Source organism: Heptranchias perlo, chromosome 28 (assembly GCF_035084215.1).
Source record: "Heptranchias perlo isolate sHepPer1 chromosome 28, sHepPer1.hap1, whole genome shotgun sequence".
NCBI classification, from domain to species: Eukaryota; Metazoa; Chordata; class Chondrichthyes; order Hexanchiformes; family Hexanchidae; genus Heptranchias; species Heptranchias perlo.
In genome coordinates, this window is record NC_090352.1 from 15,826,109 (window position 1) to 15,852,371 (window position 26,263).

The 26,263-nt window shown below is 44.9% G+C and overlaps 1 protein-coding gene across 1 annotated transcript; it reads right to left on the reverse strand.

The window, feature by feature from the left end:
• On the reverse strand, positions 1-25,065 carry LOC137344762 (complement C1q and tumor necrosis factor-related protein 9B-like). Its single transcript, XM_068007888.1, has 7 exons — positions 24,870-25,065; positions 13,871-13,931; positions 13,050-13,123; positions 9,327-9,381; positions 5,478-5,542; positions 2,238-2,399; positions 1-749 (listed from the first exon to the last, which is right to left on the reverse strand). The coding sequence occupies exons 1-7, from the start codon at positions 25,063-25,065 to the stop codon at positions 1-3; spliced, it is 1,362 nt and encodes a 453-aa protein (XP_067863989.1).
• Between the last annotated feature and the right edge of the window lie 1,198 nt (positions 25,066-26,263).

Here is a 26,263-nt window from a genome sequence, read left to right on the forward strand (position 1 = left end):
TCAGCGAAGCTCACATGGAAATATCAGATGTCCAAAGAAAGTAGATGATTGATTTACGCCATTGCAGCTATCTTTTATCTCCAACCAAACTTTATCACCCTTATTCAGGCCAATTATTAAACTAGCAGATGCAACTTCATAACCGGAACTAAAAGGTTGGAAGATGCTCCAGACAGTAATGCCATTTACTCTGAAAACAACATATGCATTCATTGAAAATATTTGGAAGATAAAAGTAAAGCGATACACACCAGTTATCCTACAAATGAATATGCCTGTGCCAGCCTGGAAATCTCCATCCTTATTGTAGATTAGTCTCTGCCAAGCAATTGGTACGCTAAGTGGTGGATTGCTGACCTCAAGTGCAACTGAAAAGGCAGTTGTTACCACAACAACATCAGGCCCACGAGGTCCTGGTGGTCCAGGATCACCTTTCTCTCCCATGGGTCCCTGAAGTCCCACTGGGCCTACAAGTCCCCTCACTCCCCTTGGTCCACGGTTTCCTTTACGTCCTGGTGAACCATTGCATCCATTCTCACCTTTTGGACCTGGAAAACCGTGTGGTCCCCGGGGGCCGGTCCTTCCACTTCTACCGGCTAGTCCAGGGCAACCTGGCTGGCCTCTCATTCCTGGTGCTCCATCAAGACCATCCCAGCCTCTTGCTCCTGGCATTCCATTGTCACCTTTAGGGCCAGGTGGTCCAGTTGGTCCAGGTAGACCTTTCATACCCTTTGGTCCAAAGTAGATGGCTGAAAAAAAAAGCGAATATATAGTTATACAGTGCTGAGATTTAAGTAACTCATTACTTACTTGACTGTACTCACATGAGGAGGTGTTCTCACCAGAAGTGATACATCGGGTGTGCAATTTAGGGCATGCATGTTATACTGAGATGCAATTGAAATATTTCCCATCATTTGCTCCATGGTAACCCAGAGAACTCCATGCACAATGCCCATTTGGGCATTGAAGGAGAGGCCACATCACTTTTTGAACAGAATTGACCACCACCCCTGCCGAATGCCCCTGCCACTCTGTGCCTGAAGCCACCCCCGCCCTCAGCACCAATGGTCCCCTTACCTGGTGCTCCCACTCTCTGCCTGGTATCTCTTCCCCAATAGAAACTCCTCAGCTGCAGGCGAAGCATATTGGGAAATTACAGGTGTTCTGCCCATAATTTTCGGATATGTCTGGCCAACTGATGCAGCTGTCCACCAGGGATGCAAACTCAGAACATTCCCCCTATACCTGTACCCAATGAGTGTGTGTAGCTCCTGTGTCATTGATGGAGCCTTGCCTGTACTGGAGTATCATGCTGGTCCTATCAAACATATTAAACGGTCATGTTTTGCTGAGGGATTAGCTCATTTTATGATGTGACACATTTCTTGTTTAACGTGCCAATTTTCAATCTTTTTCTCTCGCTGCCTCTCCTGAAAGACACTGCCTGAGGAAGGGGAAAGCCCCCGAAAGCTTGTGGGATTAAAAATAAAATTGTTGGACTATAACTTGGTGTTGTAAAATTGTTTACAATTGTCAACCCCAGTCCATCACCGGCATCTCCACATCATCTCCTGAAAGAGATAGCTCCTTCTGATGTCTGGTTTCATAGTTGCCTAGTCCCTCCGGTACCTTAGCCAAGTGGCTGTCATACATAGTGAGTGTCACAAAGCTATTGAAACAGGGGACGGCATCAGAGGCAACCTCAATCCTATCCTCGTGCAACATCCACACAGCCACGGGCACACTTGTTATTGAATTATGAGAGACTTGCAGTAGGCAATATCTGTCATGCATCGGCCTGTAAAGACATCAATACAACCATCTGCCATGAACTTATGCTGCCTTCATTGTTGACATCATCATCGTTGAGGTGCAAGGAACACACTACTATTATTACACTGGCCTTGCATCTGGGAGTGAGAACCTTTGCTGATTTCCTGTTGCTAGCTCAGGGCTAGTGAAGCCGATTGTAGCATGCATACTGCCACCCTGGGAACTTGGCACAGACTGGATATCTAACCTGGGAGCTTTCCCTTCCTAGTGTCTTGGTTGCACATCAGCTTTATAGCTGACTAACAGGAAAACTTATACTCCTTTATCATTTTCAAGTGAGGTTTCACTTCCTTTGTTAATTTAAAATAAGAATGGTTGTTGGACTAAGGTTTATCAGTTTACCTCCTGGAGCATTCACTATTTATACCCTTGATGGTAAGTTATTGCAGTAATGATCTTACCAACACAACAGGGTGCTGGATGCTGCCAGCGACAGTTTTGCATGCAGAGTGATCTTGAATGGCCGACCAATGCGTATCCACGATCACAGGTGTAGATAGCCAACCTTCCATGAAGCCGCCATGATCCATGTTTCAGAGCAGGAGGCTGGCCGCAAGAGATAGCTGGGAAATTGAAAAAAAACGTTAAAATAATACCAGCGCCAAAATTTGCTTGAAGGATTGCAAGTACAGACAAGTCACTGATAATGAAAATCATATACTGAATACTCTGCAAGCACAGAAAGGGTAAATCATTGATAGAGATAGAGAATTATATACTGTATGCTCTGACACTACAGGATAAGGCTTTGGCATTACCTCTCAAACCCGCGACCTCCACCACCTAAAAGGACAAGGGCAGCAGGTGCGTGGCAGCACCATCACCTCCAAGTTCCCCTCCAAGTCACACACCTTCCTGACTTGGATAACAAAACGCCATTCCTTCATTGTTGCTGGGTCAAAATCGTGAAACTCCCTACCTAATAGCATGGTGGGAACATTGAGGGTTAACTGAAAAATCTGGGCCTCCGCAAGGCCAACAAAAACTAAACAAGCTCATTTCTGAATGGGGAGGTGTCTTGACAGCTTTGTTGAAAATTGTGTTGACCACTCAAAAATATTTTTGCAGCTTTTTTCTTTGCTGCAAAAATATTCAACATGATAGTCCCTGTGGATGCACTGCCACCCTTCCATCGCACAAAAATGGACACTATTAAATCAAACACTTTTCCCAGGTATAATAGTTATTCTCAGTGATGGTCTCTCTTCCAGTATCCTAAAGAAAATGCACTGCCACCCTCCATCACGTAAAAATGGACACTATTAAATCAAACACTTTTCCCAGGAATAATAGTTATTCTCAGTGATGGTCTCTCTTCCAGTATCCTAAAGAAAATCTTCCTCTTAAACTGAGTAGCTGTTGAATTGTTTACTGCAGTGGCCAGGTGGCAAATATTAGTGACCAGAATACTTCAATGGCTTGAGCACACCGGAGGGCCGAAATCCCAATGGTGCTGTCGCAACTGAAGCAGGATAGACTTTTTTCTGCCTTGAGGTCATTTTGCTGACCCTGTGGTATTACTGAGGTATACAAGCTGCCTAAATATAGCCTGTAATAAGTCCAGTATGGTGGTGGGGGAGGGATGGAAAGTGAGGGGAGTGGCTGTAAGCAATTAGGTCCCAAACTAGCACTGACTGGCTGGTGGGGATGGGGGTGTAAAATACCTGGAGAGGCTGAGAATATCTGGAGGTGGCAGGAAAATATCTGGAGGAGAGGCAGGATATAAAAAGGGGCAATGGCAGACAATGAAGGAAGTAGGCAACCTGGGGTACAAGGACGTAAGCCAGATCGAAGAAACCATCGGCGAACTTCAGAGAGATGGACCTGCACCTTCTTGTAATGAAGATACGGAACAGGAGGAACAGGCTGTTTGGGGTTGGGGGTCAAAGATCTGCTAAGAACATGGTGTGCATTTTGTGGATGGAGGGGTGACTCTAGTGGTCAGTTCTACTTGCTTAAACCCCAGGACTCCTTTGCAGTGCAGGAAGAAGTTTAACAACTTCACCACAGCAGCCAAGTTAAGAAACCTGCTCAAAAGCAAAATACAGCGGATGCTGGAAATCAGGTCGAATGTTAACTCTGTTTCTTTCTCCATAGATGCTGCCTGACTTGCTGAGCTTCTCCACATTTTCTGCTTTTATTGTGTAAGAAACCTGCTCCGTCTTACCCTTCATTCATTTCCTGCACAAAGGAGTCAGAGGTGAAAGTTATATCTGAGTGGGGAGCAGAAGCTCCATAGAAGTCAGCCCCTGGTTCCTTAGCCTGTGGTCTCAGATCTGTAGGGTCCTGTTCTAAAAAGGGTGCTAGATGAGTGTCACACTCATATGGAGGCAATGAGGACCATCTCGGAGAACCTGAGACAGATGGCTGGGGCTACGACGGAGTCCAATGATATCTTCAGTGCTAATATCTGAGAAGGATTCGGCACATTGTAGCACTACCTGTAGTGAATGGCGGTACAAGAGACATCCCCTGACAGAAGCCTCTGATCCTCCATTATAAGGAATATACCCATAGAGAATCCCATCAAGAGGGCACCATGACAGAAGGATGGGAAGAAAAATATTCGCCTCCTTGAAACTACTGAAAGGCAGATTGCAGAATCCTTTCTTAGCAGCACAGCTTTAAATTTGCAACTTCTGGGGAACATAAGATCAACAACAACTTGCATTTATATAACACCTTTAACATAGGAAAATGTGCCACAGCGCTTGACAGAAGTGTAATCAGAAAAAATGGACACTGAACCAAAGAAGAAGATATTAGGAGGGGTGACCAAATGCATGGTCAAAGAACTGGGTCTTTAGGGGAGTCTTAAAGAAAGAGAGGGAGGTTTAGGGAGGGAAGTGTAGCCTAGGTGGCTATAGATACAGCATCCAATGGTGGGGCAAAGGGAGGGAGGGATGACGCCAGAGTCAGAGGAACGGAGAGTTCTAGGGGGAATTGTAGGGCTGGAGGAGGTTAGAGAAAGAGAGAGTGGTGGGAATTAAACATGAGGATGAGAATTTTAAATTGGAAGGGCTGGGAGACCTGGAGCTAATGTAGGTCAGCAAGGTCAGGTGTGATGGCTGAGTGGGTCTTGGTGTGGGATAGAATACAGGCAGCAGAGTTTTGGATGAGCTGAAGTTTATGGAAAGTGAAGGATGGGAAACCACCCAGGAAAGCATTGGAATAGTCGAGTCTGGAGGTGACAAAGGCATGGATGAAAATTTCAGTAACAGATGGGCTGAGGCAGGGGCGGACGTGGGGGATATTACAGAGGTGGAAGTAAGTGGTCTTTGTGATGGAGAGGATAAAGGGTCAGAGGCTCAGCTCGGGGGCAAATACGAAACCAAGGTTGTAAAGAATCTCGTTCAACCAAGTAAAGTATGAGATGTATATTGTATATATGCCATATATACCGACGATACATGGTCACAAGAAAGCCTGGTGCAATGAATCCCCATCATTATACAATTGGCATAGTGACAGGAAATCATGTTTGATTGGATCATGATTGGAGTACCAAGTGGAGCTCGCTGTGCAAGCGTTATTTAAGAAGTACAAATTTCTAACATTTGACCTAATGCAGTTGGTAACAACCAAATTCTGTATGTTACCTTCTCACTCTTGATCGTGATTAAAGCTGTTTCTCAACTCACATTTAATTCGCTTTTGAAGACCATTAACTTCCAGCTGGCTGCCTTCGGGTGCTAGGAATTCAGAGCTGGTACAATGAAAGGAGATTAAATTTTTAAAAAATAGTTCTGTCAATATTTTTGATAACATTGGGCAGGCCCACAGTCCTAGTGTGGAATTTGAACCCAGCCCAGAACAGAAAGAATGTGACACTAGTTGTGGCACATTAAGCACGGTGCAACTTTCCTCACACTGGATCCAAAGTGAGGAGTAGCAGTCTCGGTGCAGTCTGACCACAACTCTTTTTTATACCATTATCCAAAACGAACCTTGAACTCTTCAGATCAGGTACAGCAGGCGGTAAAGAATTCTTTCTGTATTTCACACACCCTCACTCCATACAGATCCTTCAAACCAATACGGTCTCATTGGGCCCGATGTTATCAGGGCTGCGGGTTCGCGGCGGGGGGGCTATCGGGCGCGTGGGTAACGCGCCCGGCGAAATCAGTCAGCTCCCTGTGCAATCGTAGCCCAATTGGATCCACTTACCTGCTCCTCCGGGTTCCCCACTGCTGATCTGCGCGTCGGGCGGGCTGCGCATGCGCAGTAAGATCTGTCAGCTGGAGGAGCTCTATTTAAAGGGGCAGGCCTCCACTGACTGATGCTGCAACAAATAGAAAAAATTACAGCATGGAGCAGCCCAGGGGGAAGGCTGCTCCCAGTTTAATGATGCCTCACTCCAGGTATCAATACATGGGGTGAGGAGGAGGGGGAGGACAGAGATCATTCCCCCCGGCGAGCGGGAGGAAGCGGCCTGCCTCTGCCACCAGGAAGGCCTGGCTCGAGGTGGCAGAGGAGGTCACCTGCACCACCAACATATCGCCCACCCGCATACAATGCAGGAGGCGCTCCAATGATCTCAGTAGGTCAGCCGAAGTGAGTACACTTACTCTTTCCCCCACACTCCGTCTGCCACATCACTGCCCCCACCCCACATCTCCTTCAGCACTGCCAACACTACTGTCACATCACCCCTCATACCCACTCAAACCTCATCCTCATCTTACCTGCACCTACTCACCTCGCCAATACTCATCCCGTCACTACCACTCAACCCAATCCTCATACAATCTCATGGCTCTATCCCATACTCACCCTCTCGTGCATCTCTTTCACGGTCAGCCTCACTCAACCTGCCACTACCCGTGCTGCAGCCACAGGGCATGCATCACATATGTGCAGTAGGCAGCGTAAGGCAAACGTGTCGTGTTCATTAAGGGGATGCACAAGGGTGTTTGGGGGTTTGTCATGGTTGTTACTTATATTTAATTTCTGAGCAACTCACATCACATATTATATTGGCACCACTACTGCCATGTCTTCGCGAATCCTGTCTGGTCTGTGCAATAATGCCCTTTCCTGAGGATCACTATGAAGACTCACAACTGATGACACCTATTGTGTCACTGCAGAGTGGGTATAGGTGTATTTGCAGGGCTCTTTTGTGCAGACGGCTGAGAGACGCCAGCGATGTCCCCGGTGGCACCCTGGAAGGATGCGGAGTAGAAGTTGTTGAGGGCAGTGGTGACTTTGACAGCGACAGGTAAGAAGATGGTGCTCGGGCCAGCCAGGAGCAGCTCGGCATGAAGGAGGCTGCAGATGTCCACGACTACATGTTGAGTGACTCTGAGCCTCCTTGTGCACTACTGCTCAGAGAGGTCCAGGAAGCTGAGCCTCGGTCTGTGGACCCTGTGGCGAGGGTAGTGCCCTCTGCGACGCATCTCTCTCTGCGGTAGCCCTCCCTCCTGCTGTACAGGTGGATGTGTCACAGCGCTCTGTTGTGGAGCTCCACGTGTCAGAGGTGGACGGCATGGATGGCGAGGCTGGTGAGGCTGGTGATGCTGTTCGCCCTCCAAGGAGGTCATGACTGCAGCTATGGCGGCCCCCATCCGGAATATGTACATCTGAGGGGGTCCGCAAGGTAGGTACATGTCTCTGGACCCCGGGGTAAGTGTGCAAGTTGGTGACTTTGATTGTCAGGAGGAGGGTGGTGGAGGCCAAACTTTGTCCCAAGTGACAGAGTGACCTCCTGCAATGAGTGAGGGTCTCCCCCCACACCTGTCAAATGGACCTTTGCAGCTGCCACAGGCTGACAGCTGCAACAGGTCCATTTGAACTGGGAGTGTTTCCCCCAGTGTGGGAAACAGTCCCAGTTTGCTTTAAAATCCCACCCCTCCTCACATAATCCCTTAATCAGGTCAGTTAATGACCTGAACAAGCAAAGTAAATAGCGTCAAGTGGCATCCCGCTGGCTTTAATTGCCTGCGGGATTCCCACCAGCGGGGGCTGCGAGCGCACACCGGCACGTCTGTGGGGAACCTGGAAGTGCGCAGGTTCGAGGCGGGCTCCGGTCCCGCTCCGGGCTTTCCCAATTTTTGGGGGCCCCCTGCCAGGAACGCACCCGATAGCGGGTGCTAAAATGATGCCCATTATGTTTGAGTGAATCTTTGAGCAGTGGGCTCACTTCCATCACTGGGGACTAAAGTCAGATGAGGGAAATGCAATTGAAGTGGAGAACCCAGGTGAATAGACAAGGATAACAAGAAACTTTATTCTTTCTGGACCTCAAACAATCCCAGAAAAAAGGATAGTTTGAACATGATCAATCATGATATTGAACATGATGTTGCCAGGACTGGAGAATTTTAGCTATGAGGAAAGATTGGATAGGCTGGGGTTGTTTTCTTTGGAACAGAGGAGGCTGAGAGGAGATTTAATTGAGGTGCATAAAATTATGAGGGACCTAGATAGAGTGGAGAGGAAGGACCTGTTTCCTTTAGCAGAGAGGTCAAAAACCAAGGGGCATAGATTTAAAATAATTAGTAGAAGGATTAGAGGGGAGTTGAGAAGAAATGTTTTCGCCCAGAGGGTGGTGGGAGTCTGGAACTCACTGCCTGAAAGAATGGTAGAGGCAGAAACTCTCTTCACATTTAAAAAGTACTTGGATATGCACTTGAAGTGCCGTAACCTACATGGCCATGGACCAAGAGCTGGGAAGTGGATTAGGCTGGATGGCTCTTTTTCGGTCAGCGCAGACACGATGGGCTGATGTGCCATAAATTTCTATGATTCTATGATTCTAACCAATTGCTGAGGGAGAAACAATTTATATTTCTCATAAAGGGGTGGACTTCTCTGTCAGACTCATCAGATGCTTGTACTCTTAAAAGTTTCAGTGAAGCAATGTTAGAAAAGATTGCCTTTCTTTAATTATCCGCCCCCCGCCCCCAGTCATCGATAGAAACACGTCTCAAGCACATTCAGCAGGAACAGGTCTAACTTCCTTCAGATAAATTTCATAAGATGTCACAGGTAAGATGGTCTTATTTGTGGTTGGTTTAGATCTGTGGCCTGCTCTGTGGTGTCTAATCCCAGAACCCAAAGAACAGCAGCCCACAGCACAAAAGTGATCATAACTCAACACTGCTCGGTCAGTCTCAGAGCTGTGAGAATGGTTAATACGGGCAGTGGAAATGTCATACTGGTACAGTAGGACTAGGCTTCCAGTCTTAGCCTTGACTCACTATTGACCTGGCTGGCTCCAGAGGACTATTTCTAATGGCTCCTGATTAGCCTGCTAGAGGGAGGTCCACATGACAAGGAGAAAGGGGAGAGGGGCGAAAGTCCTCAGCATCTCAGCAGCAGAATTCCCTCTACTTTTGATTGGTTCCATTAAATGTGTGTAAGTGATTATGATATCCTGGGATTCCCATCCTGCGCAGTACAGTCCCACCCTGAGTCTAACATTGTTACTGTGTCACCATTTACAGCCAGCCCAGTGGGAGAGCAGGGTTACTGAGGGAAATACCTACTAGTCACTACTTTGCAGGGTTGATCTCGCCACTAGTCCAATGGTTTCATCAGAACCTACAGAGAGATCAGAAATACTGTATGTCAGACTCAGCACAAGATTCAGAGATGCGACTGCCAGTTTGATGACGGTGTATATGCTTCCATTTCAAAATATATCACCTGAAGGTCGTTAAGGTGTAATGTTTCATCTCATTTAATCAATCAATATGGGATTAAATCACAGTTAATATAACATCACAGAGAAACAGGAAATATAACTCACACAGGTAAGGCTATCTGGTCTAACAGTCTCTGTTAATTGATTCCTGAACCTTAACCCAGCATTTTTTCTGTAACATTTCCTTCCATAAATACTGCACTGACTCTACAGTAACCTGTAACATGCTCAGCTTCTGAAAACTGCTTTGTAATGAGGGGAGTCTCTACTTTCCCAAAACTTTCAATTATTTAGATAGGTAAATATTATCTATGTTTTGTAAAAGACTATTTAACTCTTTAGATCCCATTAAACTCTATAACGTATTTGTACAAAATCTCAGCTCTCATGTAGCACCAAAATATCTCTTGATAACACAAATTCATAGAACTTTACAGCACAGAAGGTCATTCGGCCCATTGAGCCTGTGCCAGCTCTCTGAAAAACCTGTCCACTTGGTCCCATTCCACTGCTATTTGCCCATATCTTTTTCTTTTTCAAATATTTATCTACGTCCCTTTTAAAAGCTATTAAATACTGCTTCCAACACTATTTCTGCTAGGGCATTCCATGTCATACAACTCTCTATGTAAAAACTATCGCCTAGTCTCACCCTTTGCTCTACTCTTAAATTTATGCCTCTAGTTACTGACTCACCAACCAATGGAAATGATTTCTCACTATTTACTTTATCAAAACTCTTCATAATTTTGAACAGCTCAAGAGATCTCCTCTTAACCTCTGCTCTAATGAAAAGAGCCCAGCTTCCAAAGTCTTTCCTCATAATCAAGCCTTTCATCCCTCATATCTTAGGAAACCTCTTCTGCACCCTCTTCATATTTGTAATACCTAGGTTCCCATTATTTTTTTTACAGCTTTATTAACTTGTCCTACTTTAAAAGATTTATGTATCGGAACCCCTACGACTCTCTGCTTTTCCAGCCACTCGCTGTCCTGAGCACCTTGTGTACCAGACAGTGGAACCAGTCCATTAGTACAGAGATCGAAGCTAATAGAGCAGGACTATACTGGTGCTGGGATCGGATTAATACAGCCTCGAGTGTGCGTGCCACTTTGGAGTCTACAACCACAACCAGACAGACAGACTCCCACTGTAGTCCCCATAGGACTGCTTGTAACCAGGGTTCTCATCAAAATAACACAGAACTGAGGTTCAGCATCTGCAGATAGAGTGGAGACATTTTATGCAGTTCGGCATCGCTCAGGCTGGGGATGTAGAGAATGCTGCAGCAAAGGGCAGGGCAAAAACTCACAATAGGATGGGAAATCCTGAAGAAGTGCCAATCACAATGTAAATAGAGCTGCCAGTAAAATGGTGCTAATACGAAGAAGTGTTTGAGTGCACAGTACCTGAACTAGTCCATGTAATTAATATTAAAATGGAAAGTGCTTTAAAAACTGATTAGTTCAAAATATGTGCAAGCAGTTATAATTCTGGAGTCTCTCAGTGCTGCTCTAAGTTATGACTTTTACTTTGTAATCTCTCAATCCTGCTCTAAGTTCTGACTATCACTCTGCAATCTCTCAGTGCTGCTCTAAACTCTGACTATCACTCTGATCTCTCAATCCTGCTCTAAGTTCTGACTATCACTCTGCAATCTCTCAGTGCTGCTCTAAACTCTGACTATCACTTTGCAATATCTCGGTCCTGCTCTAAGATCTGGTCGATTTATACATAGAAATTCATAGAAGTTACAACATGGAAATAGGCCATTTGGCCCAACCAATCTGTGTTGGTGTTACCTTCCATGCGAGCAAGTAGTTCTAATCACATTTACCCACTGTGTTCCCTTATCCCTTCAACCCCTTTTTCTTCATCTACTTATTCAATCTAATCTTAAATGTTGATATAATTTCTGCCTCAACCATTAACCCTGGAAGTGAATTCCACAGCCTCACTCTGTAAAGAAGTTTTTCCTTCCCTCTGTTCTAATTCTCTTGTATCTACAGCCCTTCATCCTTAACCCCTCAACTACTGAAACAGTCTGCTTCTATCTACCCTCTCCCATCCTTTCATAGTTTTAAACGCTTCTATCACAGCAAAAAAAAATCCAATTTTTTAAGTCATTTAGCTGAATATCAATGTTCTTTCGATGCTGAAATCCTGAAGTGTGATATTAACAACAAATGAATATTGTGCAGGGCAATTCCAACCCTTTTGTCTGGTACCTTATTTTATGTAAGGAATCTTACAACACCAGGTTATAGTCCAACAGTTTTATTTGAAAATCACAAGCTTTTGGTGCTTTCCTCCTTCGTCACACACCTGACGAAGGAGATAATCTCCGAAAGCTTGTGATTTTCAAATAAAACTGTTGGACTATAACCTGGTGTTGTAAGATTCCTTACATTTGTCCACCCCAGTCCATCACCGGCATCTCCACATCACCTTATTTTATAATATTGCACCTGCTATGTGTACATTCCATTCTCATACCAATAGGGAGTGTGCTGTTATAAAAATAAAAGGAAGTGACACAATCAGAGACCCAGGTTAATGGTAACATGGAGATGTTTACTCCAATCTCTGATCTCTAAACCAAACCATTGAGAAATCTACATAATGTAGAGTTTCTGAGTTGCTGATATGGAGCACAGACACTCTCCCCATATTTTATCTGATCCTAGTGAATGTAGGTGCTAGCCAAGGCATAGGGACAGCCAAGTGTGCAGAAACAGTGCTGGAGTTTGACTGACTAAAACACACTAAAGTACTAGAGTAGGGAAGTGGTAAGTTTCCCATTCCTTCGCCAAATAAGACCACCTAATCATTAAGGCGCTGGCTTGCCGGGGTGTCTGAAACTGATTGGCTAGAATCCCCGCCCTCACTGACAGTTCCAGCTTCCACCATTGAGTTGGGCATGCCTAGAAACTGCAACTCATGGAGATGAGCTATTTGGACACACGCCTTATACGGCACACAGCCTATGCTTCAGTGGGACTGTGCTGCAATGAAGGGAACTCCTTTCATCCCATCTCAGCACAGACCTGAAGAACTATGTCCAAACCTTCAGCAGAATCTGGGTATTGTGAAGATATTGAATTTCTTCTGCCCCTGCATTCTGATTGAGTTGGTCTATATTTAATTAATTTTTTTTTATTATTCGTTCATGGGATGTGGGCATCGCTGGCGAGGCCAGCATTTATTGCCCATCCCTAATTGCCCTTGAGAAGGTGGTGGTGAGCCACCTTCTTGAACCACTGCAGTCCGTGTGGTGAAGGTTCTCCCACAGTGCTGTTAGGAAGGGAGTTCCTGGATTTTGACCCAGCAACAATGAAGGAATGGCGATATATTTCCAAATTCGGGATGGTGTATGACTTGGAGGGGAACGTGCAGGTGGTGTTGTTCCCATGTGCATGCTGCACTTGTCCTTCTGGGTTAATTAATCATATTTGTAACAAGACTTCCTTAAGGTGTCAGCACAAAGATGTCATTTAATCTCTTTACTCTTTGATGTTATACTCAAAATGAGACAGATATCAGGAGTTGGGCTCAGTCTCTTACCTGCTAGGGATCCATGAATCTGATACGGGAAAAACCCAGTGAGGAGCACGCCCAGGGCCCAAATAGGTGCCATTCTGAAAAAAGCAAACACATTCAGTACACGAGTCAGAGACCGGGCTGAGAGTTCAGAAAATGTAGCTGAAATTAATGGAAATTCATTTGATTTTGGAATTAAAATAATCAATTAAGAAAACTAAAAGAAAACTCTGACTCTTCATTTCCAGTTCTAGGTGTCCTGACTCTAACTCTAAAACTAACCCCAAATCAGAAAATAGAATATAAGCTCTTCAAATTCTTGTTTCAAATGTCATTATCCCAGCTGTCACCCTAAACTCTAATGTCGATATCACAAGGGCCTGCGGGCTGTCACCAGTGACCTACACAGCCCCCCCACCCAGACTGGGAGGCAGACTGTCACTCACCTCAGGCTTTCAGAATCTCTCTGAGTATGTTTCAGAAACTCAGCCTTTTAAATAGCTTAGCCCCTCCCACAATTTGCATAATGTGGTCCCTTTCTGGCTTGTCATTTTACCTGGTGAGTTATATGGATTTATACAATGCCAGGCACAGAGCAGAATCAATCACTCAGTGTCACCAAGTTTAAAAGGATCTTTCTTCTGATTTAAACCCCAGATTGTATATTAGAGGCAAATGCCCCTTAAAGAATCTGTTGCAAACAAAATGGCAAGTTTTGTGCTGCTGTATCAAGGTCTGGCATACTGGTGACTGCTTTTCACAATTTCTTGGGTTATTAGATGGTTTTAGTGATATTGCCAATGCTTAATAAAGGATGTGGGAGGGGAGGTGGGGTCACTCCATACCTGGTAATGAACTGTATGATGAAAGTGTTTAATTCCCTACGATCAATGAAGTGGGTAAGGGCTGAATATGGAACAGAAGCGGGTGCTGAACATGAAGCAAAGATCATGTTATATTGTGCTGATGGTGTCTGGGTTTGCTATACAGTCCAACAGTTTAAGTGCCTGGTCATAGAATCATGGAATCATAGAATGTTCTGGCACAGGTACAGACCATTCTGCCCAATGAATCTGCATTGGTGTTTTTCTCCACATAAACCACCTCATCTAATCCCACTCTCCCGCTCGCTCCCCACATTCTTTAATGTACCCCTTTTCAAGCATCTATCTAATTTACTTTCAAAAGAATTCATGGTTTGTGGCAGAGAATTCCACATTCGAACCCCTCTCTGTATCAATCAACTCCAGTGCATCATTCATGGTTTCACACTTGTGAAGTACCTGATAAAGGGAGTCCAATTAAAGTTCCTTCAAAACTGATGACAATCTGAACTCAAACACAGTACCTCCCTTCATAGGCTGATGACAATCTAACATTCCTCATATCATTCTCCTACAATCTTCAGACTTTGAACACTCAAGCTTGGTGTCACCTAATCACTACTTCTTGATTTACCTCTCTTTCTTATACTCTGGCCATGTCCCTTCTTTTATTCCCAGCCGTCCTGGTTCTGTACACTAATGATTTTGGCCATAGACATTTACAACACACACGGAGGCCATTCAGATCATTGTGCCTGTGCCAACTTTTTGCTAGACCAATCCAAAATGAATCCGATGATTCCACCGTCTCCCCATAGCCCTATATCTTCCCCTGCTTATTTCACCAGGGGTTCCCAGTTTAAAATAGATTTTAGTCACCCGTTGCTGTCTTTGAGATCACTGCTCCTCAAGACCACATCAAAAGGAGAATGCAATTATTCTGTAAGCATCTTGGGACGTTTTACTACATTAAAGGCACTATATAAATGCAAGTTGTTGTTGCTGTTGTAATAGAATATAATCACATGGGGGTCAAGTGCAGATAATGGCCTGCCTCGAGTGTACAATCCCTAAAGGCATCTGTCTGCATATGAACTCCTTGGTTCTCATTGGGGGTCAGTGGGGAGATATGCGATGGAAGTAATGATGGCATCACAGCCCCCTCAGCCTGACTAACATAATCATTGTAGGGGTATGTCTTTTGTAGCTGCTTGTTTGGCTGATCCCAGAAAGACTGATTTAGCCATTCAAATATTCCATCTGGCATTTTGTAGGATGATGTTTTTCTGTCATATGTAAACTAGATTGCTCCTGCCAATGCCAGCTCCTGTTCATTTGTTCCTTTCTTTTTTCTAACTTTTTCTTTTTTTAATGTTTATCATTGTCATAGCTCTTAGTGTTGGAGAAATGCAACATTTTTCTATTTTGGATATCAAGCGTTCCCAGATCAAATACAGTAAGACAAATTCAAAGTCATGGTCACTACACTCTGCCCAAACAAAAGGTCTTGATCACCACTTAGAAAAGGACCCCCAACTCTACCTGTTCATTTTTGAAAATTTCCCAGACAGCCATCTTATTTGTGGGGTTAGTGATTCAGTGTTAAACTGTGCACAAATTTGCCACTGAGGGCCAGACTGATGAGGAACTGGGTAGAGTTTTCCAAAAGTCATTTCAATTAGGCTTGTCCAGGCAACATAGCAAGAACACTTCCATAACATTAGGATCTGGGCTAGATTAAAAGTCATATCCCAAAGGTTAATGGAGACCGCACAAACCTGCTGTGCACCAACACCCCTAAGCCCATTTCTTTCAACTGCAGACTAGTCATAGTCAGTATTAAAACGCATCTATGCATTGCAAAGATTTGTGGGCAAAATCTGGAAATTATGACTGAAGGCTTTCTGAGAACAGGTGGAAGAAATCAGAGGCTAGTTTGCAGACTGCATACTACCATCAAGCATATTGGCACTTCTGGCAGAGTGCTGGTTATATTACCAGTAGTGACAGCAAATAATTCAAATGCTCAGACAGCTGCACAGGTGCAGACAAGTCTCTCACCTTTTGTATCTTCTCAAGGTCTGGTACAATCCGCCATTAGTAAACATATATCCCAGAAAAAGAACTAGAAAACTATGGATGATTGCTTGAACCCAGTACCTCTTCAAACATTCAAAGACATGTCCTAACCTTTTGGGGATGCAAAGTTTGTATTAAGGATGACAATTTGGTCAAAATGTACTGTTTTCCAGGAAAGACTCATAGAACTGACAGCATCTGGTGCTGTAATATGCGTAGAATATTCACACGGTAATGACACTTTGCTTTTTCTCATGAACTTGATTTACAGCAGTTTAACTGATCGTGTTCACACTGATGACGAGAAAACACAAACTTTCATGTGTCTCTCATTCCAGATATAACGAGCCAAACAGTGACAACTGACCTGATCCAGATATAATCAATCAATCAGATGATGACTAGTTTACATAGACAGTTTCTGGTAGGGAATGCCTGTGTTTTGTGCTCCACCAGTCACTATGCTGCACATTATGTTGACTTCCAGCTGGTTATCATGCCCTCAATCAGACAGAGATGTAACAGATTAGATTCTGATTCTCCTGAGACATTGTGCAGAGTCTCTCAACCAGGACTAGTTCACTGGGCTCTATTGATGGTACAGTTTGTGACTTGGAGGGATATTTCTTGCTCCAGTAAGCATTTTAATATTGCATTTCAGCCAGTTATACTGTCCTTAGTCAGGCATAGTTGTAATAGTTCAGATTAAAATGTACCTGCGGCATTACGCTCTGATTTATTATTTCACCGTAAGATTAAATTACTGCTCTGCTACTGGACGCCAAAAAAACAACTAGAGGCAAAATATTCTCCCACGGGATGTGGTCACTTTCCCAGGATATGTAGTTTGCACTCTTTGCCACAGGAGGAGAACATGCCTTACAGTTCTCTGCTGTGTGCCTTTTGTTGGAATATTTACTGGGTTGTAGTAGTATGGGTTTCTCCTTGATTTGTACACGAGGAGGTGACGAAACCCATGGAATTATTTCTTTATCATGGAGTACTTCATCATCTCATCCTATAACTATCTCAATAAACCGCAGCTCCCCCCGCCCCGAAATATTCCAATGCCATGGCCATTGGTCCCCTTTACAAGGAAGCTGAGAAAAAGGTGAACATTTAAAAGATCTTTGGCGGTCCGGGCAGTAAGCTGGATGGCCAAGGCGGGCACCGCTTCTGCCAATTGGCATGCCACCACATCTGCTTTCTCTTGGCTTACCGGGTTGCCGATGTCCCACTAGACTGGAATGCAGAAACTCCTAGCCTGGGACTCCCTGCCCCCAGCCATACCATCTCTTACACTAGTGTCCAATGTTGGAGTTGGGGGACGGGCAGTGGGCTGGGTGGTGAAACAGGGATTTCATTTCTAACAAGGCTCCAGGGAGACTGCTGGGCAAGGTAGACAGGTTGCAGATTTTCCACCCCAATTTTTCTTGAAAGAGACTAGGAAAGAGTATAGCTTACTACCTTTCACCAGAGCTGGCAGGGTAACATACTGGACACTCTCTCCTTTTCTTCCATGCCCACCGGGCACCAGCACACTTTTCACACTTTTGAAGCAACACTTCTACAACTGACCCTTCACACTGCACTCTGGTTATAGCCTGTTCTAATTCTGTATGCTGCTCAATGGTTGCACAACTCCCCAACACCAATTACCTCAATGCTTCAACCAAAAACTCCTTCTTCCACTTTAACATTCAGAGGGCATGTCAGGAGATGGTGGTTGCAGTCAATGCAAACAGTGATGTTCAGAGGATCTGGATCGAATGCAAGAAACAATTCAATAACATTACCAGAAGTGGCAAAGTAGAGGCATGCACTTCAACATTATAACTTTACCCATAGTGACTGCATAGCATTGCTCTCTCCTTCCCATGGATTCCTTAAAAAAACTCTTTTGGCTCATATAGGTGGCCATCACACTATGCACATCCCTTTCCACAACCTCACTATTCCTGTACCACAGCTTTCATTGCAAGATTGTACATCATAGCCCCATTCAGCTCCTTCGATGCCCAGCAAATAGCTGATAATGCTACATGATTCTGTAAGAGCAATATCAATGGACAGCACCCTGACACATGAGACACCAAGGAAGACATGCGACTAGTGGTAATTAAGGAGTACAGATCTATTCTTCTGTTAGAAAAGAATGCACCTAACAAGAGGGACAGGAGGATGGCTAGAGGAGGCCCGGTAATGGTACAACCATGCACTGCATTAGAAGAACTGGTCCTAAATAATGCCGCAATTTGGATGAGAAGGAAGTAGGTGGGGATGCAGGAGGCAAGGCCCCAGTTCAGAGGTTTGTGCAACATTATTTATAAATGTGGTATGTCGAAGTAGTAGCACTTACTTCATAGTTAGCATTTGGCAGCAGCTCCACGCCAAAACTTAGGCAAAGGCTCTTTGACAACAAATAGAAATGAAAACTTATGGTTAACATTGGTTTTCCTTTTGTTTCTACAGTGTGCAAGAGAATCAGACCTGGGCTCGCTTCACCTGGCACCTCACACAACACCACTCATGCAGCCCCTCATGGCAGAGGCTGTAATTTCAGCCTTTGCCTCTCTCATGAATGCCCACAGGCTCAGGGCTGCTCCTCCTTGGTTAGGTTATCTTATCAGTTTGGCCGAATGGTGAGAAGCATTGATTGGGACTTGACCAATGTCTTTGCTGTTTGGGGGTCTGCTCATCAACAGGCCAGTAGGCACAGAAGTGACATGGAGCCTGCAAGCTGGACAGAACTGAAATGCCTGAGATGATAGATTTCTCTCTCCAGATAACGCCACATCCACATCATTCTAAGCCCCACTTCTAATGACTTCCCATATGGCAGTAAATGATCAGGGCCATAGCTGGAAAGGCACCACAAGTACGGAAGTTCAACCCATGTTGAGAGATCGAGAGCTTCTTGAATCCTAGGAGTCTCTCACACAAGTCCAGCTGCTGCCTATTCTGCATGCTTCAGGCATCTGGGTGGCATTTGTTGAAACACAAGAGTACGTTCAACTTCACAGCACAAACACACATGCACATATACACACACACAAAACTAGAAGGGCAAAGCACCATGATGGCAGGCAGTGACAATACATTCGCAGTAAATGCTGGAAAATAAATGATGCTTGCCTTGCAATGGCAGGCTTCCTGTCATGGCTGGGGAACAAAATGCACATTTCAGAAGCGTAATCTGGCTTAGATAGAGATGGTGATATTGGGAATGTTTATTTATAGAAGGACATTTTGAAATGGGAGACATGCAGGAGATACTTAGGAAAAGGTTTTCTCTACCAAGGAGTTTTTACCTCTGATGCTGTTTCACTCCAATGGCCTCCAACAGTGCCTGCTCCTCCTCCTCCTCTTCCATCAAGTAACACATGCACATGGAACCCCGAGGAAACTCTCATTGTATAATGGAATGGGACAGGCAACAAATTATTCTGGAATTCAGAACCCAAACAACGAAGGATAACAGCAGGAAACTACTTTGCTAATCATTATCTCTTTCTTACAGACTTCAAAACAGCAAAACAGATAGTTACTGACTACCCTTTAAACATCTTCCATTTTCAGATGTGGCCAGGCAATTCTTGCTGTCCTCTCTATATGGACGTTACATTTGACCACTGCCTGGCGTAAACTGAGAAAAATGATGCAGAAGGGATTTACTTGCCATGTCTGCATCATTTAAATATCATCTATCACTGAACCCAGATGTAGTCCTCTCGTGCTCACCCATGATGTCAGTGATAGTATGTCATGTGCTACTGGAGCGGAAACCCAGTCTCACAGGTGCCTGCCCATTATTGCTCAACTTCACACCCACAGAAAGGTGCATCAGGTTGAGGAATATTGAAGCTGTTGTTTTCTGCATGGAAGGAGCCTGAGTAATGCTTTCATGTTTAATCAAATGAACTTTGATAATCAATCACCTATATCAAAAATCAATAGCTATGTGATCACTTTACCACTTCTGAGCTTCAGCTTGTGGCCTCTGGGTAAGAGTTTATGGATATATATGTAATTAAATATATATCACTTAAAATCATGAAAGCTTCAACAAGCCTTTTTTTCTGTGCGTACATTTCCAGTCTCCTTGGTCTCATTATCAATTCTTTGTACAGTTTATTTACTTTCCTCTGTACCTTCTCCAAAACCAGAATGTCTCCACTGTAGCAATGTGACCGGAACTGTACACAGCACTCCAGGTGGGGCCAGACGAGCGGTCTATACACACTAACTGTTATTACTTGCAAATTATGTACCCTCTGGCTACACACCCTACTGTCTGGTTTAATGCTCTTTGAAAATGATCTACCTAACACATCAAGATTTTGGAATTCAGTAGTTTTCTCGTCAATGTTGTTGATTCAGTAGAAGAGGAATGAGTAGCCTCTCGTAATTTGAGCACTGGGCTGTTCTTCCAGGATGTTCCAAGATTAGGCCCATTAATTTTCCCCAGGATGTACCTGGATTGGGCATTGTACTGGCAGGTTGCTGATAACAGTGGGAAACACCACTTAAGGCTCCAGTTTCTATTTAAAAGGACTCATTTGAATTGTTGCTGTGCACAACAGAAGGCAGGACTGGAACAAGCAGCAAGTCTGCTCCATTTTCAGATGCTTCTTTGGTCGTTCTATTGCTGGAAGTTCAGCAAAGGACAGTTACTCTCTTTTGCTTGCCAGAGCAACCTGCCCGTGTTAAGGAATGTCCAGACTCCTTGGCAGGAGAAAAATAGAATAATTTTTAAATAGTGAGAAACTATTAAATGTTGGTATTCAGATATTTGGGTATCCTTGTACATGAAACACAGAAAGTTAACATACAGGTACAGCAAGCAATAAGGAAGGCAAATGGTATGTTGGCCTTTATTCCAAGGGGGTTGGAGTACAAAAGTAAGGAAGTCTTGTGATAATTGAACAGGGCTTTGGTGAGACCACACCTGGAGTACTGTATACAGTTTTGGTCTCCTTGCCTAAGAAAGGATATATTTGCCTTAGATGCGGTGCAACGAAGGTTCACCAGATTGATTCCTGGGATGAAAGGGTAGTGCTATGAGGAGAGATTGAGTAGAATAGGCCTATACTCTCTGCAGTTTAGAAGAATGAGAGGTGATCTCATTGAAACATATAAGATTCTGAGAGGGCTTGACAGGGTAGATGCTGAGAGGCTGTTTCCCCTGGCTGGAGAGTCTAGAACTAGAAGGCATAATCTCAAATAAGGGGTTGGCCATTTAGGACTGAGATGAGGAAAAATGTCTTCACTCAGACGGTTGTGAATCTTTGGAATTCACTACCCCAGAGGGCTGTAGATGCTCAGTCATTGAGTATATTCAAGGCTGAGATAGGTAGATTTTTGGACTCTAAGGGAATCAAGGGATATGGGGATCGGGCAGGAAAGTGGAGTTGAGGTTGAAGATCAGCCGTGATCTTATTGAATGGCGGAGCAGGCTCGAGGGGCCATATGGCCTACTCCTGCTCCTACTTCTTATGTTCTTATGTTCTTAGAAGGTGGCAGACTGAGCTAATGAAGTGACCACCACCCAGAAGAGCTGGAAGCTGATGTGTAAAAACACTTGTTCCCTCAGGAAGTCTGCCAAGGTAAGACTAGCCAACATTGCACTATATCAAGTAGATAGGCAATGTATCCAGCTCACTAACTGCTTCCTCTGACTCTGTTACACCCTGACTTAGGCTGCATGCGGAGTCCTCAGAAAGCAGCTCTTTCCATAGTTTCACATATACTCCGATACAGCAGCAGGGCACACTTTGGAGAGGATGTTAACTGGCAGCGGGTTTCAGGTGGGGTGAGGGTGGGATGGGGCAAGTATCAAACCCTGACATCTGAGGCCCTGGCAATTGTAACTCCCAGGCCTCATTTTCATCTTGCCGGCAAGCTGCCCCACCAGAAAGGGTGGAAAGTTGCGGGCAGGTCAAATCGCAGGGCCCGGAGACCACCCGCTGGTACCAAGGTAAGTCACACACGGAGATCGGAGCCATATCACAGATGGGAATGGGAGAGATGGGGCAGCAGAGGTCCAACCTTCCTTGTGGGGCCCGGAGGAGCACTCCTGCTAAGGAAAGTTTTTGACTTACCTTAGAGAGCCTCCTATTCCTCGCTGCTAAGTGCCCAACATGGGGTCAAAATAAAATTGGGGTTTTAATGATATCATAGGGCCCCAATTTGCTTGTATTGATGAAGCTCCCGCCTGACTCAGGCAGATGCCAAAAAAAGGGCCCAGTTAAGAATATGGTTGGCGGGAATGGAGTGGGAATGGGGTAGGTCTTTCCACAGTTATTTTAACTGCACGCCCACCCCATTCCTGCTGTGCAGGGTGAGTTAAAATTCTCTCAATTATTATTATCACTTAAAACTCCAACTCCTGTCATGTCATCATTTGGAAAAGTGGCTTCACAAAACAAGCTTAACTCACCAGTAACTTGTATGATGCATGATGCAGGCAGCCCATTTAGTCCTCATTAGTTTCTGTGCGCTTTGAATTTCCAACATACACTACTTCTTTGTTTACAGGACAAAGCTGTTCATAATAAAAGTGAGCCGAGCTGAACCCGAGGAGGAATCCCTCAGATCAGACTCTCAGATGATACAAACAGGCTACACTGGACCTGTTTGTAGCAGAGAATATTGAAGATGTGGGCCATCGGGTGGCTGGACATCAAGGATAGCACTACCTTTCTTTTTGTTACTCCTCCTTCCCTACACACTGCCTCATTTACGCACTCACTCATTTGCTCACTCATTCATGAATTGCTACAAAACACCACATTATTAGCACTGTCAGCTCTGGCTCATTGTAACTTATGGCTCTTGTGTTTCTATAATGGTTCTTGAAGAAGACCCTGCAAAGTGAGAGGAAGCACTGAAGCCAGCAATTCACAGCACTCCGCACTACCCAGCCATTGCAAGGAGCAGGGGATTTAGCTAAACAGCATGAGCTAGGTCCACTGGGTAAAGTACAAAGTGTAGGTGAGCAGAAGCAAGTGGTGGAGGCAGAAGAGGAATGGGAATCTGCTGACTATAAAGCCAACTCCCTGCAGAGACTGACCTCATGTTGCCTGTCTTTAAAAGAAGCAGCACCAACAAATTTGGTAGGTTTTTTTTATTCATTCATGGGATGTGGGCATCACTGGCAAGGCCAGCATTTATTACCCATCTGTAATTGCCCTTGAGAAGGTGGTGATGAGCCGCCCTCTTGAACTTCTGCAGTCCATGTGGTGAAGGTACTCCCACAATGCTGTTAGATAGGGAGTTCCAGGATTTTGACCCAGCGACGATGAAGGAATGGCGATATATATCCAAGTCGGGGTGGTGTGTGACTTGGAGGGGAACATGCAGGTGGTGGTGTTCCCATGCGCCTGCTGCCCTTGTCCTTCTAGGTGGTAGAGGTCGCGGGTTTGGGAGGTGCTGTCGAAGAAGCCTTGGCGAGTTGCTGCAGTCCATCTTGTAGATGGTACACACTGCAGCCATGGTGCGCCGGTGGTGGAGGGAATGAATGTTTAAGGTGGTCGATTGGGTGCCAATCAAGTGGGCTGCTTTGTCCTGGATGGTGTCTAGCTTCTTGAGTGTTGTTGGAGTTGCACTTATCCAGGCAAGTGGTGAGTATTCCATCACACTCCTGACTTGTGCCTTGTAGATGGTAGAAAGGCTTTGGGGAGTCAGGAGGTGAGTGACTCGCTGCAGAATACCCAGCCTCTGACTTGCTTTTGTAGCCACAATATTTATGTGGCTGGTCCAGTTAAGTTTCTGGTCAATGGTGACCCCCAGGATGTTGATGGTGGGGCATTCAGTGATGGTAATGCTGTTGAATGTCAAGGGGAGGTGGTTAGACTCTCTCTTATTGGAGATGGTCATTGCTTGGCACTTGTCTGGTGTGAATGTTACTTGCCACTTATGAGCCCAAGCCTGAATGTTGTCCAGGTCTTGCTGCATGCAAGCACGGACTGGTTCATTATCTGAGGATGTGCGAATGGAACTGAACACTGTGCAATCATCAGCGAACATCCCCACTTCTGATCTTATGATGGAGGGAAGGTCATTGATGAAGCAGCTGAAGATGGGTTGGGCCTAGGACACTGCCCAACCATCTTCAGTGATTAAAGAGTATGGCAAGCAGCCCGCAAGGTCTGATAGCTAGTGTCGAGGAGTCCACTAGTCTTATTTGTGCAACTGTGCGTGACTGCTTATCTGAATTGCAATCCACAATGGAGTGGATGGCAACTCCTGGGAAATCTGTAGTACAACCCAAATGACAGAAGTTCTTCACACAGTTGGACAATCTCTTGTGACTGCTCCAAGTGCTGCTAAGGAGGCCTTGGGTTCCAATCTCAAAGACACTCCATTCTCCAGGGATAGTATGGAGGTAATCCTTGCATAGGGTTTGAGTTCCTTCGTTGCTACCCTCAAGTCTGCTCCCACACAGATCACTGGACATGCTGAGGAAATGCCAAGCACCAGGGGCTGTTGACTCTCAGGGCGACATAACTTCAGGCTCCTCCAGCCACTCTGCTCAAATGGCTGTAGATGCGTCAGAAAGCTCGTTGGATGAAGCAGCACCACGGCATTAGAAATAACGCATGCAGTTTTTGGGAACATCATGATCCAGAACAAGGAGGTAGAGGACCACTTCAGTCTCAAGAGGCTCTCACTGAGACCCAACAGCCAGCCACCCAACTTATTCCTGCCACTAGGTCAGTGCTGAGAAGGAGCAAGAGGTTCGGTTCTACAGTGCGTAAATCATAAATTGTCACCAGGGTGATGCACCTGGGCAAAAAAAACTAGGCACATATACTACTGACATTCAGGGAATTAAATTTAGTTGCAGTTTATTTGAACTGTGTCCAGAAAATTTTCTTGGGGTGGTGCAGTATAAGGTTTTAGTAATGAAAAAGAATGGGATTTATGCTGGTTGAGTTACCGCAGGGGTCAACGTTGAGTATCGTGCAGATTTGGAGATGTTTATTAATGCATCGGTAGGATGGGTCAATGAGAGCTTGTTGTATGGCTCTAACTGCCTGCAAAAGTAGTTCAGCAGGAATCTCTTCTGACTCCTCCCCTTCCCTTTGCTCGGCTCCTGGCTGTAGTTGGGTCTCCTCCTCCTCTGCCTGTTCCATGGTTCTGCCTCTTTGGATGGCAAAATTGTGCAGCATGCAGCACACAATTATGGACTTGGGACCTTGGTGCAGTTGTATTGCATAACACTTCATATCTCTCCAAGGGTCTGAAACATTACTTCAAATCTTATATTGTGTGCTGGAATGGATCTGCATGGTTCCCATCGTACCTGCACTCTGCTGCAGTTTGGGACTGCTTCAGAGCTGCCAAGAGCAGCACTCCAGGGTAGCCTTCAGTTCCTAGGAGCCAATTTTGTACTCTTCTTTATAGCTCACATAATCCTGGCACCATGGACTGGCTTAAAAAGAGGGCATCGTGATGCTGCCTGAACACTTGTATGATACTATTTTGATGGTCACAGGTGACCTGCATGTGGATGGAGTGGAAGTGCTTTTCTCTCATGCAATCAAAAGAATTGTGTCAGGAGCCTATAGCAGCATGGGTACATCAATACCTGAAGCTTGGGGAATCCTGCCATTTAAAAATAATGCAGTGCACCCTCGTTCTGCTGCTGATTGTCTGTAGTGAAAATGATTAAATTGTTTGCCTTGCCAAACAACCCATCAGTCACCAGCTTGATATATTTATGAACAGTAGATTGATTCATATTGCTGAAATCCCTTGTGACAGCTCGGACTGGTCAGAGGCATAAAATGTAGGGCAGTGGCGATTGACTCTGCCATCCCTCTGATGAAGGTTGGCTGGAGGTCAGTTTCCAGGAGATGGCATAACCCCGCTATTTGCTTCTTGTGAACCACAGCCTGTCCTCAGTCATATCACGATAGGTGTGCCTCTATCTGTAAATCTGGGTCAGTCAGTAACAGTGCTACAGGCAGTCCATCTCAGGCATACGCTTAGCTGCCTGGCATCACTCCTTTTGTCTTCCTCTTGTTATTCCAACTAATACAAAAATAATGGGATTTCCACTGAATGCCCACATTGTAAATTATAATCGCAGCAATTGAAAATGTCTCAGCCAAAATTCCTCACCCAAAACTGGAAAAAAGAAACAAAAAAAAGCTGTATCGTAAATCCTAGTTTCAACATAAAGCAATAATAATTTACAGTTCTCACTTTAAATTCTGACTTCGTTCCCATCAGTACAGAACCGACCAGCTTATATTGGTAAGACTCAGGCACTGTACATTCCTGCGGAGAATCATGGGAAATTGTGCATGGTAACAAAACTCTCATTAA

Coding starts and splice junctions, on each gene's coding strand:
- LOC137344762 (XM_068007888.1), bottom strand. CDS start 25,065: ATGGAACAGGCAGAGGAGGAGGAGACCCAACTACAGCCAGGAGCCGAG. Junction 13,932..24,869: donor ACTCAACGTTGACCCCTGCG/GTAACTCAACCA, acceptor TTCCATATTCAG/CCCTTACCCACTTCATTGAT. Junction 13,124..13,870: donor ATCATACAGTTCATTACCAG/GTATGGAGTGAC, acceptor TGCTTTTTTCAG/AATGGCACCTATTTGGGCCC.